The sequence below is a fragment of the Dreissena polymorpha genome, chromosome 7 (genome assembly GCF_020536995.1).
Source record: "Dreissena polymorpha isolate Duluth1 chromosome 7, UMN_Dpol_1.0, whole genome shotgun sequence".
Classification (NCBI taxonomy): domain Eukaryota; kingdom Metazoa; phylum Mollusca; class Bivalvia; order Myida; family Dreissenidae; genus Dreissena; species Dreissena polymorpha.
The window spans coordinates 100,457,251-100,471,499 of NC_068361.1; the positions used below are offsets into that span (position 1 = coordinate 100,457,251).

Here is a 14,249-nt window from a genome sequence, read left to right on the forward strand (position 1 = left end):
CTTATATAAGCAATCTTCGTAGTTTCACAAAATTTAACGACAAAAACAGAACTCTCCAAATTATTCAATCGTTTCGCGTTGCAACGCTTTATAATTTTTAGGTTTTAAAATCGTCAAAAGGAGCGTATGCTGGCTATATTAGAGCATTGTAAATGTTCAGTATTACTGTGTCCTCACAAATATCATAACTAAAACGAAAATTCGCGAATCTGAAACAACTTTTTTCAATTTTGTCAATTTACCAAAGCGTGAAAAGATCCCTTTAAACAAACTTCTCTTTTAAAAAATCTGCATCATCAAGCTTTTTTAGTATGAGTGTTGAGAGGACGCCGTAGGAATAATCAAGTAATCAAGAATGTGTCTCTGTTCCTGCTTTTATTTATTTCATGTAAAATAACGATAAGGATTGACGACTAACATTGACGACAAAAATCACAAGCATTGACGACTAACACTGACGAAAAGCATTGGCGACTAACATTGACGATTCTCTACAATAAATGAAATTAACAATAAAAAATGAATAATAAGATTATAGTACAACAGATATGCTATTCAAAGTATAATATAATAGCATACACTCATTAGAATAAAAGGTTTCATAAATAACAATTTGAAACATTTTCAATAAATATCGAAATATCTTATACAATATTTATTACACAGCATTAATTAATTGTTAAAACATAATATAAATACCGAATATGGTGTTTCCCATTTAACGGACCTCGCAAACCAAATAATGTTTCTTTAAAAAAAATCTATGACGGTAAAACGTGAACGTGCGACGTCGCGGAAAAATATTATAATGACGACGTCATAAAATGACGCGACTTTAAACAATTTAATATTTAAAATTAAATCACATTAATGATTTTAACAATGAGTTTTGATAATATAAAGGCCATTTAACGGAAAATTGACATACATGTGAACATAATTAATTTTTACAAAATAGCCGACAACCCCCGATTTAGTGTTAAAATTCCAGGGTACGTTTTAGTATATTTACCGTACCCAGGATACGAGCCTTACTAACTGTATTATTATTATATCTCACCGACTACCTTTACCTTGTTGTGTTTATCAACCTGAAATTTATATAAAATCCGGCTTTCTTTACTTTTATTTTTCATTCACTTGATTACGCAATTGTTGACGTATCTCGTGGGAAATTATTTGAATCTTTGGATTTTAATGACGACAAGCTGGACGTGTCATTTTATTTTAAAAACGAATCTAAAATGTTTTTAAGTATTGTGTGTTTGTCATGCATAATTCAGTGTTTCCCAGAAAAATTTGAGTAGCCAGTTATATGGTCGGCAACTATGCAGTAAAACGAAAACATTTGTGACATTTACTTGATATATTTGGGAAAAGTAGCCGGCATTTAGAGTAAATGTAACCGGCGAAATCGCCGGCTGCCGGTATTTAAAGAGAACACTGGTAATGGTTACATTAATAAAATAACTCTCTACGACAGGATTACAGCTTTGTAAAATTGGTTTTTGGGTGATTATGGTTAGTAATTCATACAAATGTTATTAAAAAATAGTGTGGTTTAAAATTAATTTTGAGAATTGGATGGAAAACAGAAAAGGAAAAGCATACAGGGATGGAAATTAGTGGTTTCCCGTGAGCCCGGGGCAAGTAGATTTTGGCCTGGGCAACTCAATTTCAAAAGTTGGTATTTCGGCCGGGCAACTTGTTTTTTTTTAAAGCTTAAAACAATTCAGTGCAATAAAAATTGAATAACAATCGACAACCATGGATCAATACTAGTTAAATAACATTCATTATTTAGGAATAGGACATGATTCAATTCAGGCTCATAATAATACATCATGCATTGAACATGTTTATTGTCAGCAAATGTATTAAATTATCTATTATTTTATTAAAAGAATGTATAATATTAACATGTTCATATTTCTGGGCTCGTTATTCTTTATCTGGGCAACCAAAATACTAAAGATGGTTTCCCACAATAGTAAAAAGTTAGTTTCAATCCCTGGCATATCAGTGTAACTTTATTGTTATAAGCATTGCATTAAAGTTGTGACTGAGGTTAGCTTGTTGTTTCTAGTATATTTACTTTTTAGTTCGACAATTATATATGCACAATATAAAGTGGAGCTATCCTACTCACCCCGGCGTCGGCGTGCGCGTTTAAATGTTTGCATACCACCAAACATATATTTCCTATGTCCATTGACATATTGCTTTTATATTTTGCATACTTCTTAACCAACATGACCCCAATCTATAAACAAGAGCAGACAACTGTATCAAGTATTTTGACAGAATTAGGCCCTTTTTCACTTAGAATATGCATATTATTCATAAATCTATGTTAAAGTTTGCGTACCACCTCAAATATTTTCTATGTCCCTTGACATATTGCTTTCATACATGAATTTTGCATACTTCTTAACCAACATGACCCCAATGTTTAAACAAGAGCAGATAACTGTATCAAGCATTTTGTAACAATGATGGCCTTTTTTCACTTAGAATATGCATATAATTGATAAATCTATGTTAAAGTTTGCGTACCACCTATAAATTGCCATAACTTCATTATTATGCTCCCCACAATATTTTTAGGGGGAGCATATAGTCGCCGCTCCGTTTGTCCGTCCGTGCAAAATTTTTGTCCGGGCTATTTCTCAGCAACTAATGACTGGAATTCAATGAAACTTTATGGGAAGCTTCACTACCAAGAGGACATGTGCAATTAATCAACCGGTTCTCGTCGGATGATTTTTCACAGGGTTATGGCCCTTTGAAATTTTCCATTGAACATATAGTGCAAATCTTGTCCGAGTTATTTCTCAGCAACTTATTACGGGAATTCAATGAAACTTTATGGGATGCTTCACTACCAACAGGAGATGTGCATATTATAATCAGCCGGTTATGGTCGGTTGAATTTTCACAGAGTTATGGCCCTTTGAAATTTTATATATACTGTACATATACATGTCCTGCAATTCTTGTCTGGGCTATTTCTCCCCAACTACTGACTGGATTACAATAAAGCTTTATGGGAAACTTAACTACATCTAGGAGATGCGCATGTTATAAGTAGGTTCTGGTTAGATGATTTATTTAGAGAGTTATGGCCCTTTGAAATTTTTAAGTTGCTCAACCATCCATCGTATTATTTTGTCCAAAGTTATGCCCCTCAAGACGTTTCCTTTTATCTGAATATATAGTGCAATATTGTGACAAAAATACTTTGGTGAGCATTACCCATCTCCGATTGTTTCTTGTTTATCATCAAATTTGTTGCATGCTTTGACAAAACAACACTAACCTTACATACCACAATGGACACCACCCAAACTTGAAATAAAATCTTTTTAGTTTGTTTTATATCTTTACAAATGTTCAATTGATTGTGGAAAATATACCTGAACTCAGAATCGTCTATAAAGTACAACTTCTTTAAAACATAAACGATCAATATGTTTCAATTACATGTATGGTCCTCTTCCACTTAGAATATGGCTATATTACATTGACCTTATTGAATATAAACAATTTCCCTATGATAGCTTTTGTTATACTGTAAAGCACTCGAATAGTCAAGTGCGCTGTCCTCTGACAGCTCTTGTTATGTCCCCCAGTCTATACTGGGGGACATATTGTTATTGCCCTGTCTGTTTGTTGGTTTGTCTGTTTGTTGGTTTGCGTCAAACTTAAACATTGTCCATAACTTTTGCAATATTGAAGATAGCAACTTGATATTTGGCATGCATGTGTATCTCATTGAACTGCACATTTTGAGTGGTGAAAGGTCAAGGTCATCATTCAAGGTCAAAGGTCAAATACAAACACATCTTGTTTATGACTCCTATAAAAGCTGAAATAAAGTCAACAATCTTAATGTACAGCACCGTTTCATTTGCAATCAATATTTAAATAATGCCAATTGTGTGCTTCATTTAATTACAGTGTATAATTCTTTTTGAAACAAAAATGATTTGTTGCCCACATTTTTTATGATTTTATTAATTAAACGCTTATAATGTGATTCTCTCATGAACCTTTAATTATCGAGTGTAAAATAAATAGAATACAATGTTAATGTCTGTCAGTGTTTTACTAATTCCTAATCGGATTTCATTGATATTTTTATAACTTTTAATCTGATACCTGGGTCAAGTTTAAAAATGGTTCCGACCGCTTGACTCAACAGCAATATTAATTTAATATCCACTAATTGTTTAAATTAATACGAAAATCACGCATGACCACGCTTATAATAGAAAACAATACATAAATAACAAATAGTAACTGAGCCAATTGTATAAAATTTTCTTTTGACAGTCAGCTTATCTTACAACCCTAACTAATCTAAATTAAATTAGTTGTATAAAAAAAAATGTTGCCTTATTTTGGTCCGTATTTCGAAGTTTGTTGAAACATACATTTTTCATTTGACTAGGTCGTTGTTTATGTTTCTAACCACTCTCTTAAATTAGTATATGTTACACACTAATCAAATATTTAATTATATGTTCATTCTCTTCACATGTTTTAAGATACAAATTGGCAATTTGTAATAAAATTACAAGTTATGATTGAATGTTATGCAAATAACAGAGAGTTACGTGTTTAAAAAAATGGTCTGAGATAATTAACATACTTTGTATATTAATAGAATGTACATGCACTTGTATTTGTAAAGATATAAACACATTGTTCACTCGTCGCCCGGTTTGCTACCCGAGCTGTTGTCGGGTGTACGTGTCGACTGGTCTACAGACTCATAGTAAAGGACGTATGCACTAGAACGATTGGATTTCTGGAAAACAAACACAGTTTTATTTGAAGTAGATGCCATGAATTAAAGTATTCAAACACCAATTACCGGGTAATTCAGAAAAATACCAACCATGTTCAGTCAATTAACGGAACACTTCACATTTATTGAAAACCTTTACATCATCAATTGTAACTTTTGAGTACCGATTACGTGTAACAGAGTAAAAATGTACAATTGATTACTATGTAGTGCTTTATCATGTCGTGTTCTCGCGACATCGTCGATGTTTTCACAAGATTGAAACATGCAAAACAATTAGTGTCTCTAGAGGAACAGTGCATAAAACAGCATATATGCTATGACGAAAATAACGATAATTTTGACAAGATGGTCACGCAGAAAAATGTCGAATAAACTTTTGACATGAAACTAAAATGTTTATTTTAAATTATTGATCCAATAGTAAAGGAATAACAGGTATACCTCGACATATTGCTCAGATACCATGTGGACTACCGAATCATTAAACTCGTACCAGCACTGATTCTCCGGATTTCTACAGCAGGCCCAGTCTGCACATAAGTAGAACAATTTTTTTTATAGAAGTGAAGCATAAGATAACCATCTTGACGTAATATTATGATAAAAACACGTAAGGTGCATGCATGTCAAACCTGTTCTGCTATAAAATGCCCTACAATGCCAAACGTCGGCTAAGATTAAAAGTATATGCTAAAAAACAGTACAGCATATATAAGACAATAGTTTTGACAGTTGTTCATTCATTACACACTGAACGAAAAATAAAGAAGAATATTTGATATTTATCAAATAACATGTATAATTTTATACTTACAATGGCCTGAAGCCAATGTTCCATTATGATTCTACAAAAGAATGTATGGTATGACAAACCACATGTTGTAATAATATATGGAAAAAAAAACATTTAACACCATCGATGATACTTGTTTTTCTTATATTCATCTTATTTAAATAATTAATGTATTTAATGAGTTGATTATACTATATTTTTAAAACAAATGTCTGATACAAAACATTAAAGACATAACTGACGTCGCCTCACAATATATAGACCCTGTAAGTTTAAAGATATTTAACGGCTCGTGATACATAATCATATTTAAACCATGTTACAAATCGGGCGTTACAAGTTTAACCCATGTAGAAGGCTCTCAACCAAACATGTACAGGAATACAAAAAACATGTTCCGATCAAATTTTACACAATGGTAACTTGAAGTTTCTGAGAATATTTCATAACGTATATGCTTTACATATATTTTAGTTTTTTATCTGGAACCTGGGTCTAAGCAAGTTCGATCGCAAGTGAACGATACAAACACATTGTATAAATGACCACTGTCGGATATTATAAATCAAATATTAACTTGCGGTTACAGGACAAAACATTATTTAATTTGTAAACCATAAAAGTATATGCAAATCATATAAGAAATGGGGAGGATGGGTGCGATTTTGGCCCCTGGTACCTGATTTTTGTTGCACAGAACCATTATAAAACCTATCGGAACTATGTGTTTATATAATATATTTTATGATATTAACTATGTAAGTTTACAATAAAATATGTGACCCTATAGCGTGTATAGTTTTGACACCAGGAGTATATTTTGATCAAAACTAGTCACTATATTTCCCTCCAAATATCAAAACTCAAAAATGGGTGTCTTTATTGAAGATTTGTAAAGTACTTTATTATATTATATAAGTCTTTTCAAATCATGTAACCCTTAGGGCGAGGCTTGTGTTACCACAGTTACATGATTTATACAAACACACATCATGATTAAATAATATAAAGCAAAAATTAAACTCTGAGCTTCGTGGTTTAAGATGAAAAGTGTTGTTTGAAGTTTAATGTTTTAAAAATGTTATTTAGCATTTTTGATCTTCATATGCAAAGGAGCAGAACGATTGAAATAATTTTATAGAGGGCAAACCAAGGGGCATTCTTATAAAGGGTCATACAATTTCCTTGCACGTGAGGATATATCGTTAGAATGAACGTTTACGCATGACGGACAACGCATAACGCAAGACCGAACAAATGGTGATCTCAAAAGCCGATCCTGTTCAGGTAAACTTATATAAAAAACAACACAGTATAAACACCCCCCAACAAATTCCGTTCATGAAACAAATACACGTTTTGGAAGTAAAAATCACTGTTAAATATCACTCACCGACACTGCATACATATTATACGTATTTTGAGATGGACCATCTACAAACCGGGATAAATCCAACATTCGAATCGGGAAACGTACTTTCGCATTTATTTTCCCACACCTATGTCCCTCACCCACGGTCCCAAACCTAGTAAATATTAAAGGCATAAGAAACTGCTTAGAATCTTAATAAACGATGGACTACCTACTAATGTTCTTCAGACATATTTTAACAGCTCATGTGACTAGTTTAATTCCGGGAGTTACCAGAAGCGATTTTAACAGATCATAACTTAAAAAACGACAACATACATAAGGATCAACATTCCTATTGCCATTACATAGACTCACTTAAAACAAAACAGACCATAATAAAATCATTTACTCTTGTATACATTCAACTATTGAATAGATTTTTAGCTATTAATATTGCAGGGCTTTCTCCTGTATTGCTATTGGATTTGCCATAATGTTTTTTTATTCTTCAATAAATTGTTTTGTTAACAACATAAGGGTATGCAAGTATATTGCTAGTGAAAACCGCGGTTCAAACCCAAAATTTCAAAGAGCTACGCCTTGGCTTGCTTACTAAATTGGTAAAAGTCACCTTTTGAGCGCTATAAGAAGAATTTTGGGAAGTTTCACGATCTTCAGTTTCACGAAAGTTTCACTTCTTTCCTGGCAGTTTGGTGAAGGCATCAGACAGTTTCCCATAACGCGCCTCTCCGAGAAAAAAAGCTGAAGGCATGCCTGAAATCAACAAGCGCACTATATTTTTCTTACCTTGGTACATCGAAATATAAGAATCGAGCTAATGAGCGTATATTGCAAAATTTAATTTACTACAAATATCTCATATGACCCAAAATTTGACAATCAATCTTCAAATATATTTTGAAAAAGTTAAACATTGTTGCCGAATTACATAGATATTAAGTCATAGATATGACATAGAGATTCATCGAGGCTTTGCTAAGATTTAGTATGGTGTTTAAGATTTTCGACGCCCGTTAACAAGAGTCTGACACGGCCTTTATATTGCCAATGCACATATTCTGAGCAAGTTTTTCACGAATGTCGAGAGCGATAATAAGGTTTTTGTACGATACAACCCGGTTACCGAGATTTTGGACCAATCTGACCAACATTAATACCGGATAGGTGGGATTTCTCTGGGTGCCCCCGCTCCCCCCGCCCCCCTCAAAAAACAAACGACAACACAACAACAACAAACGAACACAAAATCACACAACTATTGAAAATGGATAAGTAACTACTAGTTAAAGCTGTATAATGGCAATGCAATTAAAAAATATGTTTACTTCTGTGAGTTTAGTAAGTGAGTTAGTGATAAGTGCTTGTTATACTGTCCGGGTCCACATATAGTGCAGCCCCATGTGCATAAGGACCACATAAACTTTGAAATACACAAACCAGCCGTATGCACGTGCCAAACTGTACGTAATTATTTTTAAAGACTCTTCTTAACATAGATTGCGTATTTCTCTCTTCTCATACTATTCTTAAACGATATTTTCCTACAGTCACATTTGTTAGAACGATAATTCTGATATCTTGATGTATGTTTTAAGAAAAAATAACGTTGAAACAAAAAACAGAAATTGCTGAGCATTATTGATTGCTATCTTATTTACAAACGACGTGAGTACGACTGTAAATCAGTGTGTATATCGACAGGAATGTTTTGTGTCCGAGCATATCTTCCTTCAGAAAAAATACACTATTTTGAACGATTAAAGAAATGTTTTGCATATAGTAAAGAAGAACCACATAAGTAATAATTTTATAAAAACAAGTTCTGAATGATATTTACCTCACATTACAGACAGGTTATGATTATATACTATTTGCACACCTTGCCTTAATATTTTAATTATTTATTCTTTCTTCATTATGCAATGTTCAAAACTTTAAAATATATGATGTAAACATGTTCTTGAAAAATAAACATGTATATTTTTAAGATGCGGTCTATCTGTTAAACGCATGAATGTACTATAAGTATTTATTGATTATTTATGTATTCATCGATATTTTAGACTAAAGTATAATTGAATAATTAAAATCTAAGTAAATGGACCAATATTCAGAACTATTAAAGTAGTACATTCGAACACTTAATTATGAAATATGCAGTAGCTTAACTATATATTTTGTTTAAATGTTTATTTTAAGACCCCTGTGACATTTCACATAGTAACTAATTACAGCATATATATATTTATTCTAGATATTTTGGTAGTACTATCAATAGACCTACGACAAATAGCCCATCACCAACACGGTAAAGCGGTTAATAGTATCTAATAACACATAAGACAAAGAAAAAAAAACAACCGTAGGTGATACCAGTATGTCTATTCTTGGATGAAACTGTTTCGATTTAAAATATTTCCAATAAAAAATAAACCTATATAATTGCGAAAACAACTTATCCATTAGTCTCCTTCTATCTAAAATTTTAAAAGCACTATCTGCGAGCCCGAGACCGGACAATAAACGCCGAAAATAGATTTGACCACCATAGCTAATACTGAGCTTTTCGTGCTCAGGAAAACTAGAAACTTAAGACACAAATTAGTAGAAATAAACCAAGTAAAAGGAATGAAAAGATATTCATGATAGCTATGACTTTATGAAAGAACAAAAAAGAAACGCATTAGGAACATATACGAAAATGAACGTGTACAACCAAAAACAAACGATAAAGACGTCAAACAACGATATCAACGAACAAACTTTAATCAAAGTAACTAGTTAAAGCTAACCAAAAAAAACAACAACAACATAAAACAGTTACAGACATTTTAACTAATGGACTCACGTCTAGGTTGATCTCACTGGATTGATCTGGTAGGGGCAGAAATAGATGCATGAATGTCTCCCTCTTCACGATCTGTTTTTCGCATGTCCGACACTCAAATGTCTTATTGATTTGACCCTGAAAATAGAAAATGATGTAGGTGTTTATTACATGATGTGTAGACATATCTTCGCTTCCGTTTTGTATATTGTTGTTTATCGGCTGCTTTGAAGTCAATCGATAATATCACGCAAACAGTTGGCATAATTGAAAACTGATATAAACGCTTTATTTTTCACCGCCGTCTTGTGTTTTTGTATCTATTAATGTACAAGTACATGCACAAAATATAAACGTTATGCAATCGATACGAGTAAGAGATCAATATTTCGATCCCGACTAGTATACAGTGTTTAGAAACTTTATAAAAACTCATTTAGCACTACTAAATACATGATTAATATAAATCAACGAACATTATCAGGGGAAACATTGAAACCCACGAGCAAATTATGTTAGACAATAGCGTATCAACAACAAAATAGTCTCAGACCAGGGTAATACACTGTAACTACAGCATCTCTAAACGTTTTACTAACCTAGCTTTACTACTTTCACGTTGTTGGCAGGATATTTAAAGAAAATATAATATTAGTCTGACAAAAACACATCCTTAAATAACGTGCAAATTCTCCATATGACCATCTACTAAGTTCCATCAACATAGCTTAAGTGCTTTTTCTTTTGTCTCACGATCGCAATTTTAGTAAACACTTATCTCAGTAGCCAGGATTAGGGTAAAGGTTCGGGTTACGGTTAGAGAAAGGGAGTGAGCTATCCCGTACCCATAAAGCTCCATGATCGTAGATGGTGCATGTATTGGGTTTATGTGGCACACGTTCTTCAATAATATAGCCAATATGAAAATCGACTGATTTTTAGTTTGTTTTTACATCGAAGACGTCTCCTCGATATCAATGTTGCAATTAACTCAGGATGTATTAAATTATCCAAGTAGAACGCAGTTGTTAAACATCAAAATGCAGTATATTGTACAGGTAATTTACGTTTCAATAGTAGGGTGTCTATATACGCATACGTTGTTTCAGGAATTTCACTAGCCATTTCCCGCGGAATGCCTTCAACTGGAGAGTATTCGGTACATACCTGGCTGTTAACCAGTGAATTCTGATTCGCGTCGAGTTCTTTTTACATATCACATGACTTATGAATAATTTGTATTGTTTTAATCAATTCGGACTGAAATGCTCTTAAATACAAACTAGGGTTAAGGGTGTCTCTAAGGAAAAAACGTTCATTTTTAATGAAGTTATTGCTTTTAATTTGAACTATTTTACGGAAACGTGTAAGTATAATGTGACCATTACACTACAGTACACACAGAGTGACCAACCTGACTTGGATTTGTATTCATGTCAATATCAAAATCATGGAAGATATGCTTTATGAAATAATTTATACAGGATATTATATTCGAATTATTATCGTTAACATGTATGTACATTTGAATATGTCAATGCTACGTTATTTTAAGCTGATTTAACAAAAAAATAGGTGTGATAATATACTGATCGGGGCTCCGTTGACAAAAAATGAATTTTCTCCATTAAATTCCATGCCTCCAGCTGTAGTGACCCGTAAACCGATGAAAAAGAAGCTTAATATACGCAAAATTCTACTGATTTGTGGTCTTTTCTAATAGTTTTGGTTAAAACAGGGTAGAAACGGGAAAGACATTTAGTTATTCACATTTTCAGAAACCTTCGTGCATTTTGAACATGGAAAATTAAGATCTTTTCAATATTTCTCAATGTAAGGTAAACACGGGTTATTAGAAATGCCTAGTAACAGACAAAAATAAACATGCCTTTATTTTCATGTCAATCTAATAAGAAAATATCTTTAAAAATAAATCTACAAATGCATGGATAAATCATTAACAAATGGTTGTATAATATGATAAAGTTAATATTACTCAATATTAATTAAAATTCTGCATAAACCGTGACATTTTCTTAGCTTTTTGTTATATAATTGATGTAAGACAAAAATCTGCCATCCCTAATGCTGATACAAAGTCAAAGTAGCTATCTTGTGTTCATTCGGGCTACATTTTATTGCAGTACATTTCATTAAGATTAGACAATTAACAATAACCAAATTTGAAGAAATGTAATGACACTGCAAGCTATGTCTGAAAAACTGTGCCTTTACTTTTCAAATTTGTTATCTACTTTTTCTTCCAAATATAATTGATTGTTTAACAGATATCTAAAGGTTTAAATTTTACTGCAACCATGGAAACTAATGTCCATACACAAAATAATATATTCAAAGAACAAACAATAAAAAAATGAATACGTTATTTACATGACATGAACATTAAATAAAACGTTATTAAACTTAAAAAGAATAATACATAACGTTATTTAAATTGCATTTTGCCATCTCGTAGTAATTCGTATATAATAGTAATTAAATGAAAATATAAATGTATAAGGAATTCAAAACAGATCCCCTTATTCAACCACACATACATTTTTCTGTTATATTAGATGTTCATGTATTCATTCAATTAATGTTACATATTGCTATCTTAAAACCTATCAAACAACAATAAATTCAGAAATCATTAATGTAAAATAAGGGGTCACTTATCACTTATTAAATTGTGTGGTTATCATGATTACTATTTAAGGGGTGTTGCGGCATTTTATTCAACCGATGATATATTTATGGCAACACCGATGATGCTTTTATCACAACAAACTATTTTTGTTTTCAGTATCATCAGAAATGACAATCTCTTGCACGACGGTCACATTACATTCACCTCTGTGTTGGGCTCAGAACGGACTATTGTTATGAAAGCGTCTCATTCATGTCATGATCATTCCAAGCGTTCATCAGTGAGGTTACTGTATACTAAACAATCTCTTGAACGACGGTTACATTGCATTAACTGCATTAAAGAAAACCATCTCATACCATGATATCTTATATCAGTCTTAATTAATTATTATAAAATTGATATGTTTTTTTTATGTTAAGAAACCGACATACATAAATACGTCGAAGCAATGCCTAACGTCACTTAATAAAAAATATGTACAATTGTTTACATTTGTGAAGTGCGTGGAATGATTACATCTGTGTAAATGGGCAATAAAATAGTTCCAAAGAGTTGCATTAAAACTCACAAGTTTGTGCACGATTTATCGTACATTTAAAAGTCATATTTCTTAATTAAATGCATGCGATCTTAAATATCCACTCAAATATACATTGTATGCGTTTGTTCGGTTTTAGCTATTTGGTAGACAAAATGGCGTGCTGAGCCTTATGCAGAGTTGTATGTGAGAGCAAGGAACGACAACTCTGCGTGGAGATTGCAGAAATGACCGAGTTGGTTCATAACACGATTGTCAGTGGTTCGATCACAGGTGTGGTTAACCTTTTTCTTTGCTTTTTTATCTTTCTTAACTTTCATTCTTGTTTTATACTGTAGCTGTTTGGTCCTGTTGTTTACATTTATCAATTTAAAGAATTTAATCACAAACATCAAAACATGCCGGTATCCGTGAACAAGTACATGTAAGTATCGAGTTTGATACTGTATGGTGAAATTACTTTTTTTATTTTTTATTAATGTCTTTTGGTAAGCTGTTGTGATCCCAGTTAAGATTTTAAACAATATCTAATGTTCATGCATATTTCTAACAATCTATGTTCCGGTATTTGGGTTTTGCCTAATTGCTGTATTGTATGAAATTTGACGTAGACAGTAGGGATAGTTAAAACAAAAATCTCTGTTAAAAGTGCGTGGACACCCCTTTTTATTTGTGTTTTATGATGACAATACGTAGGCGAACATATTTGAGCAGTTTCGCAGAATTCTATTACACAGAATAATTTTTAATGCCGATTAAGTGGTTAAAATAGTAAACAAATGACGTTTTTTTGGGTGACATAAAAATAATAAAAGATAAATGTCTTAAAATTCAACTTGTGTACTCCATTTTTATTGGTAGTGTGTGGTTTAATTAAATGGTATATGATGTATCTTAGCTTATATAATATCTACATCTTGCCTATTTCATATGTTATTCATAATTTTTACGCAATTAGATATTTTTCAGTTTAAGTGAAAAGTATATGTTATATAATGGTGACCCTATGTTTAAATTTCATTTTTCATATAGTATTTGTATATATATCTTAAATATACATTTTGGACAAACTCTATTAAATCAGGAAAAAAATCAGCAAAACTACAGCAACACCCCATAAAATAAAAAAAAATGCAGTTATTTTAGTCGCTTTTGTAAAATTTAAAAAGAATTATACAACTGCATAATAAAATGAGTATAGATAAAATGGCTTCTGCAGTTAAACGTATTTCATAATAATGAGTGAG

At 32.0% G+C, this 14,249-nt stretch overlaps 1 protein-coding gene across 4 annotated transcripts in view; it reads right to left on the reverse strand.

Annotated features, from left to right (window-relative positions):
* Window positions 1–360: 360 nt before the first annotated feature.
* LOC127838072 (uncharacterized protein PF3D7_1120600-like) overlaps window positions 361–14,249 on the reverse strand; it is a 51,633-nt gene continuing 37,744 nt past the window's right edge. For all 4 annotated transcript variants that reach the window (XM_052365636.1, XM_052365637.1, XM_052365634.1 and 1 more), the window contains 6 exons: window positions 9,833–9,949; window positions 7,595–7,737; window positions 7,003–7,135; window positions 5,631–5,661; window positions 5,258–5,346; window positions 361–4,813 (listed from right to left, as the gene is read on the reverse strand). In XM_052365636.1, the coding sequence (XP_052221596.1) occupies window positions 4,712–4,813; window positions 5,258–5,346; window positions 5,631–5,661; window positions 7,003–7,135; window positions 7,595–7,737; window positions 9,833–9,949 (615 nt within the window). In that variant the 3' untranslated portion in view covers window positions 361–4,711. The remainder of the gene's footprint in view (window positions 4,814–5,257; window positions 5,347–5,630; window positions 5,662–7,002; window positions 7,136–7,594; window positions 7,738–9,832; window positions 9,950–14,249) is intronic.